General features: G+C 35.4%; 1 protein-coding gene across 1 annotated transcript in view; it reads left to right on the top strand.

Moving 5' to 3' along the window:
- Positions 1-935: 935 nt before the first annotated feature.
- The window catches only part of pth3r (parathyroid hormone 3 receptor), a gene marked incomplete at its 5' end in the record, with an annotated part of 31,843 nt that continues 24,340 nt past the window's right edge, over positions 936-8,438 (top strand). Inside the window, one exon of the mRNA XM_082152288.1 lies at positions 936-1,001. Coding sequence (XP_082008414.1) covers positions 936-1,001 — 66 coding nt within the window. The remainder of the gene's footprint in view (positions 1,002-8,438) is intronic.

The following is an 8,438-nucleotide window of genomic DNA, read 5'->3' as shown; positions in this document are numbered from 1 at the left end:
AAATACAGTAAGCATCCATGGATATTGTAGGTGCAATTAGCCAGTTATTATTCCAAAATAAACCCGGTCAGGATGATCGTTATGGTGTTATGGGTTATGATGGTTATGGGTTATCTGGTTTCATGTGTCACACTGTTTATCCTGCTTGTGAGTACATTAGAAAAAGAGCATGCAGGGATACAAGTGGCTCAGTAATACAATTTATAAATATTTGAATGCAATGATGAATGTCACAATCTAGTATTCCAGAGCCACATAAAGAAGTGTGTTCGTAACGTATGTGCAAGAGTGGGCTTAGAAAAATAGAAACCTTTGTAATTAGGAGGGTCAGGGCTTTGTCTTCACATGACAGTGAAGGGTTAACATTCTTCATGCCCACCCCACATGATAAACAGTGGTGGAGCCCAACAGCCGAGGGCCAGTGATGACCATCACACTAATAACCTCGCTGAACACTCTCACAACACATACTCACATGCAGGAGATCACACCTCTACGATGGCAGACAAGTCTCTCTTTAACAGATCTCCAAATGAAAGTCTCATCTTCAATCAAAGATAAGAGTTTATAAGAAGAAGAAAAACAAGAATCGGAGAAATGGAAGAACATCTTCTTTGATGGGTAAAGATCGTTCAGTTGTCATCTTCTACTTATTTTGTTTTTGTACTTTATAAAAAAAGGGGATTTTACTTTTTTGAAATTTACTTACATGTAAGTGTATCCAGTTATTCCATAAATTAACCTCAGCTAAAACAACATACTTGTCAGACTGCAACAGATGAATCACTGGTGGACAAAACAGCATCAGAATAACAATATATCGGCAATGGCTACAGACTTCTCTGCACCTCGATGAGACCACCATGTCCTGGAAAGTAAGAGGAGCTCTCTGGTGAACAGAAGTTCTGGAAAAGGTCAAAGGTCTTGGGTTAAGCATGTTGTCAGTGGAGGTCGCCGTGGCTTTTGTGCTGTGCAGTGTGCTGATGAAAGCCAGAGCTCTGGTGAGTACGCCTGGTTTCCCTGCTTTATTCATAATAGAAACTTAATACTTAAAACTTAATAACTAATACTGTGCAGGCCAATTTGCACACATTTGGGTTGCACACTTTATTATACGTATGGCAATATAAGGTAACTATATTAAGGTTAGGTTTAGGGGTAGGTTCAGGGTTATTATCTAGTCATTACCCAGTTATTATAATTACTATAACAAGTATGTACATGCGGAACAGGGCTGTAAAATATAGTGCTTTACCCACATTTGTCTAGCATTTCCCTTGTGAAAAAGAATTGTGTTAAGTGCATGTGCACTTATCTTCATATCTTAAAAAGTATAAGTAAAAAATAGGCATTAGCCGATAATATAATATTAATGACTAAAAGTCATTAATATTATATTTGTCACGATGTAGTCCAAAGAGAAAGACGATGATAAAAAAACAAAACAGGCAAAGTTTATTTAAACGACTCAAATATAATCCAAGTAACTGTAAATGAGGTGCACTGTAAATGAGGGACAAATTATAAAAACCTGTGATAATTAATGAATAGCCATGACAACTAAAAGGTGGTGGGAACCTAGACAAAGGAGAACAGGAGACTAATGAAAATGAACTAAGAGTCCATGATAAACTAATGAAAAAAAATAAAAAAAATAACTGAATGTCCGTGACAATATTATCCGTAATGGTGCTTTCGACAATGATTTCTTAACACAACTAAGTACATTTTTAATTATTACGTTTCAATGATCTGCAATGCTTCTTTGATGAATGACAAAACTGACTAAAATACTAAAGCACATATAAAGTACTTGATTATATTAACTGTAGTGTGTATTTTGATATAATGTTTAAAGTCAATGTAATTTAAATGTACAAAACTGCCACTTCATTATTACAATTCTGCAGTTACAATACATGACATACAAGTTTAAATAAAAATGACATAAAAAATGTAGTTAAAGCTGCAGTCTGTAACTTTTTGGGGTTAAAAATGATCCAAAATAAAAAAAATTTAGCAAGTACATAACCAGCCAGTGTTCAAAACTATCTGCTTGCCGTAGCTCAATTCAAAACGGTTAGCTTGTAATAATGTTTTTAATTCCAGTGGAACTGGTGGATTTCCGTGGGAAATTCGAGCATGTCTTTGCGTCATTACACATCTGTACACATGAAGAAGGAGTCTCGGCTAGTGGCTATGTTGCATGTGAGGATGTTGGAGGTGGAGATTTATAGCCTTTTCTCACAGCACTTGATATAATTAAACTTATCAGTTTGATGGTGGATCCAGAAAGGTTCAAACAACAATCACCAGTGACAACTGAAGATTCACCCATAGTAAAATGCAAAAGACTTCGGACTTCGGAGTGGCTACAGAAAAAAAGAGACTGCATGCGAAAACAAGGATAAATATCGGAAGGGCTTTTGAAAGGTAAAAATAAGATTATATTTCCAGTTTTAAATATGCATCTGATTACAGATATGTGTTTGTAGTTCAAAGAGAACCAGTTGGAACATTCATTTGTTGGTATGACAATTAGAAAGACTGCAGAGAAATGAAAACTGAACTACAGGTAGCCTTAATACACATTAAATGTACTCACGCAATGCTGATGTTGTTAACATGAACAATTTGAGATCAAAGTATAATTTGCACGGTTTGACGTGATATGATAAGCGATCGTTAGATTTAATCAGCTCGATTTACTGCAATGCTTTTTTCCCCTTAGTTGGTCAGAACAAAAGTGGATGTTCCTTACTTGTTCAGATGACATTTTCCGGTGAAAATTCTGTAGAAATGCTTCCATTCTACCAAGTTTTAAGTATCTACTTAAAAAACACCTTTTATCAATAGCTTTCGACCATAATGTTTGTATTTTGTGGGGTTGTGTTTTTTTGTATTGTTGTATTTGTATTGTATTGTATCCGATTTCAGTTGTATTATACAGCACTTTGTGTCAACCTTGCAATGAAAGTGCTTTATAAATAAACAAAAGAAGAAAGAAATAAGAGAGATTACACTTTAACCATATTTCAGAGCCAATAGAAGTAATTGTGAAATGACACATAAAGACAAAAACAATTAAGTGGGTCAAAAGCAGTCTAAGTTAACTAATTGCATTTAAAATAAATTTAAACTAATAGATTTTCATTTAACTGTATGTAACGAGAAATTAAGTGTTAGAAAATATTACATTCAGTTTACACTTAATTATATTCTTTTAAAGTATATTATTTCTGTAATAACTATTTTTTAAACTATGCTAAAGTGTGCTTCTAATTCACAATGGTTGTATAATGTTGTCTGCTGCTTTCCCTCTTCACCAGAATTAGATCAGTACCTGACTAAATTAACTACTTGTTTATTTTGTTAAGATAATCGGAATCTGCCGCTCCAATGGAATACAGTATTATCAAATGTGAAATCAAATAGTGCTTAAGCAAAGCTAAAGGCTTCTTCCTATTTGTTCTTTTCTCTATCCTCTATCAATAGTTAACAATTTCGATTAAAATAATTGCCTAAATAACTTTAAGTTAAAAAGTGCATGCATCTTACAGAACTACTTTAGGTAGCCTACATTAGTATATTTTAAATTAATAAAATGTTATGATAAAAAATGAGACCAAATTAAGTGCAAATATATGTGAAACATTTAACTAAACTATCCGATCAACATAACACTAAAAAAAAAGAAAGAAAGAAAGACAGAAAAAAGCTGGCAGCTGTGGTTGCCATAAATTTACCATAAAAATATGGTAGCAACATTTTAGGTTTTACAGATTTAACTTACATTTACAGTAAAAAAAATGTAGGCCTATTTCATTAACTGATATAGGGCCCTATTTTAACGATCTGAAATGCAAGTATAAAACGCAAAACTCAAGTAACTTTGTGGGCGGATGTCAGCGCAAATCTAAAATGGGTTGGTCTGAAGTAGTTACATTACTCATAGGTGTGGTTTGGGCGAAACGTGAAATAAACCAATCAGAGCGTCATCTCACATTCCCTTTAAAAGCAGGCGCGCTTGTTCCATGGCGGCTGGCTATTATAACGGCGGATTTGCCAGGCGTAGCCAGGAGCGGTTCACAGCCGAGGAGACCGACGTTCTCGTCAGGGCCGTAAAACACAGAGAAGTGACATTGTATGGGGATGGGAGAAACCCACCCAAATTAGCTTCGGTTAAACAGGCGAATAATAATTTGGGTAAATGTGTAAGCTAGATTTATGCCTATTTTTTCACATCTTCATGGACACCACAATGATTTCCCTTGTGTGGTAATATTTTTCCTTGTAATTATGAATGGTTTGCAAAAATGGGAACTGCTGCCTGCGTCTGTGTAGAAGAGAGAAGCAAAGTGTACGCGCGTTGTGCACACGCTACATTATGGCCAAGCATGCGCCCTTAAAATAGCATCTGAATAACGCGCAACTGACTTTAGACTAGGTTTTTCCTGGTCTGTGGCGCAATTGTTTTCTGAAACTGCAAAATAGCACCAGGGAATGTTTGCGCCGGAACACGCCTCCTCTTTTCGCTGAACCATCCCCGGGTGGAGCTAATTTACAGACGTGCATCTGTGGAGGGAAAAGTCCGCTGTGTGTTGTGTGCAAAATAGGAATAATACTTGCGTTGGTGTACAAAGTCAATTGCGCTGGGTGCAAAATAGGGCCCATAATGTTAATTTCACATGTATGTTCTGTTTTCATTTAGTTTTCACTGTGTTGTGTTTCTAGTTGGCTTCTCCGTTTGTTCTATTACATCAGTCATCCTTGTTTCCCACCTGTTTGTTTCCATAGTTACTGATTTGATTAGAGTTATCTGTTCAGGTGTGTCTCATCTATTATCTTGTTAGCTCCCCTGTTTGCCCGTGTATTTAAGCCTGAGTTTGGTCCTGTCATCTGTTGACGTTGCTGTTAGCCTGGTTGTTCTGGGGTGTGTTTCCCAAAAGCTTTATTAGCCAACTATGTTCGCAAGTTCCTTTGTTATTGGTATAGTTCAACAAATTGATCTTTCCAGAAATCATAGTTCTTCTAATGAACATTTGCAAACAGCATTGCAAAGTTGTGTGGTTGGAACCACATTAGCATGGTTAGAAGCAGAGTTTCTTGTTTGCATGACATGTGGACTCAATAAATCCTTATCTTGAGCAAAATAAGCAAGCTGACATTCAGTACAATCTGTATCTTTGATTTAGAATACATACAACTGTCATTTACATCTTTTAGTTTGTCAAGAGGTTTAAAGCACCGTTTTTGAAGAATGCTGAGGATTCCAGCCCCACTCCCAACGCTCCTGAGTCGGCTCCAGAATCCCTTCCAGTGATTACTGTTCCCAAGTCCATTCCGGCACAGAAAATTCCCACTCCAAGGATTAAAGCATTGCCAATTACAGTGGTCACAATGCATCCAGTGAGTGATCTTCCCAAATCCATCCCTGAGTGTGAGATTTCAGAGTCCGTCCGTTCCTGAGTGTGAAATCTCAGAGTCCCTTCCTGAGTGGGAAATCCCAGAGTCCGTTCCTGAGTGTGAAATCCCAGAGTCCTTTCCTGAGTGTGAAATCCCAGAGTCCTTTCCTGAGTGTGAAATCCCAGAGTCCTTTCATGAGTGTGAAATCCCAGAGTCCGCTCCTGAGTGAAAGGAGAATTTTAGAATGACGGGACACTCATTTATATGACACTTTATTCAACAGGAAGAAAAGGTGTTTACATGAAGGCTTTTCAGTCCGATTGAGCCTTTAATCCGATTGCTAACGGATTATTTGGTTGCATGTAAACGTAGCCAATGTGTTGTGTTTCAAGTTGGCTTCTCCGTTTGTTCTGTTTCCCACCTGTCTGTCTCCATAGTTACTAATTTGATTAGAGTTATCTGTTCAGGTGTGTCTCGTCTCTTATCTTGTTAGCTCCCCTGTTTGCCCGTGTATTTAAGCCTGAGTTTGGTCCTGTCTAGTTGTTTGTCGACATCGCTGTTGGTTGTTCTATTCATGTATTTTAATAATTCCAAAGTATCCTGAGGATTTCTGTTAGTTTGAGTTTGTCATTAATAAAGACTGCAGCATATAGATACTGTTTCTTTTCTGCTGCAACCAAGACCTATGACAGTTAATATACCAATGTACTAATATCTGTTTTGTACCTTTTGTAATACACTAACAACCTGAATCAAAGTCCATCACAAGCAGCTTTTCCTCAAGCTGAGAAGGTAAAAACTAATATATAAAAGGTGCACAGTGTCATTCTACAAAACACCATCATGGTAACACACATGACACTAAAGTAATGCAGCCAATAAACATTCATTTAACAACATTATATGTAACATAAAACCATAAAGTACATAACTGAATTGAAAAAACGAAGAAAACGTTATTTCAACAGTGTCAAACCGGGAATTTGGGGAATGTCAATTTATGTTCTTTACACTGCAAATCATACAATGACTTTTTCACTTTCAAAACCTGTCAATTTTACTGTAAAATTACATTAAATGTAAGTTTAGATCTATTACAAGTATAGTAAGGAAACAGGTTTTTACTATCGCATTTTTCTTTACAGTATACTATATATTACTTAATCAACAAATGTTACTGTGCACGTTCTGTTAGAGATATCTGTAGCACTATCAATCTTCTCTGATGTGACTAAATTGCAAATTGATTTTTACTTTAAATCCAGCTTTATAAATCCAATTTAGAAATCATCTTATTCAGGGCAATTTTCTGGTTGAACACAAATGATCATCTTCAGATGATCGGCTTTCCCAATAATACAGCTGGATCAATGTTTCATCAGCCACACAAATAGATTTGTTTGGTTTGAGTGGTCTGTGCGGAAGACCTCTGACAGGGCAGTGTGTGTGAGAATGCAGTGAAATCACTAGGCAAAGAGAAAATTACCTTTTTCACCCTTTTTTCACTTACTCTTTGTTAGGTATAGGTAGCAAAATTTTAAACTTTACAATAAGGTTTCATTTGTTAACATTAATAAACTACATTAATGAAAAATATTTCAACAGCATTTATTTTTGTTAATGTTAATTTATATTTTTACTAATACATAATGAAAAAGCAAAACTTGCATTAGTCGATGCATTGTGAACTGACATGAACATGAGCATTAACAAAGATTAGTAAATGTTGTAAAAATATATTGCTCATAGTTCATGTTAGTTAATGCAGTGTTAACAAACGAGACCTTATTGTAAACTAAAGTGTTATCAATTTTTAGCTTAAACTGGTATCAGCAAATTAAAACTATAGAAAGCTCAATTGTCTAAGAAATTTGTCTTGGGTGTAAAGAGATGTATATTGTTCAAGGTTGTGCATGTCCTATATTTTTTTGGTAATGGGGAAAGGAAAGTGTGTCTCTTTGTTTGTGCTGTCAACTTCAGAAAGACTTACTGGCCAATGCATGCAGATGCTCAATGAAGCAGAAAATGAGTCGGTCAGCGAGAGATGAACACTTGATAAACAGGCAATTTAGACCCTGAAAATCACGATTGATCAAGAGCACTGCCATGCCACTAATTTCACCTTTGCTGGAGAAGGCAATTAGAATTAAATGTGTTCGGTGTTCTGGATATCATCTATCAAGATGATATCCTTACAAGTGTTTGAACACAGGGCAGTAACAAAAACCAATTATTAAGAATCAATGACATTAGAGCATCTGACAGTGTGATTCATCAATGCCTATGCTTTCCAAAGGTAAAAAACAACAATCAAATGTGACAGTTGGTTAATTGACTCTTGCAGTTTGAGTGTAAGTGTAATTTCAACTGTAATTTCACTTACTCCCTATGGACTAATGTGAAATTTTATGCAGTGATTTAAAAGCTATGTGTCTTAAAGCATTATAGTATTGTATTTGTAATTAGTAATTTCGAGTGTAGTCCAATTTCATTAGTGAGAAACACCATCACACATTTTGTGATGCTACTAGAAAATAAATAAATATCAATAAACTGAAAGGGACCCTAGTTATATGAGACCAGAATATTATAGAGTTGTAGGTGGGCTATTTTGATTTGGGCCTACCTGTAACACTGTAGAAACCACATAACAATGTGCTAAAACAAATGTTTTGTTAATCAAATGAAAAATACATATGTATTTTAGGAATCAAGGAGTGTCAACCCAACTCAGAACAGCCAGGTCAGTTCTGTTAATCAGAAAATGAAAAATACATTATGTATTTTAGGAATCAAGGAGTGTCAACCCTTGTAAAAAAATGACTTACAGTATATTGCCTTTGTAATATGGTTAAAGTGTACTGCTGAATGTACCTGACAAGCATTTATGATAAACTACAATATACTTTAATGTAATTTCTATTCATGCCATGTTTTTAAATATATTTGTAATTGTTGCAATTTACTACATTTAAAATATATTCACTTTGAATGTAATATCAAATAATACAATACAGTTAAATATATAACCA

Source organism: Leuciscus leuciscus (assembly GCF_965113295.1).
Source record: "Leuciscus leuciscus genome assembly, chromosome: 21".
NCBI lineage: Eukaryota > Metazoa > Chordata > Actinopteri > Cypriniformes > Leuciscidae > Leuciscus > Leuciscus leuciscus.
The sequence above is the reverse complement of the archived record's forward strand: the minus strand, read 5'-3'. Positions and strand labels throughout refer to the sequence as shown.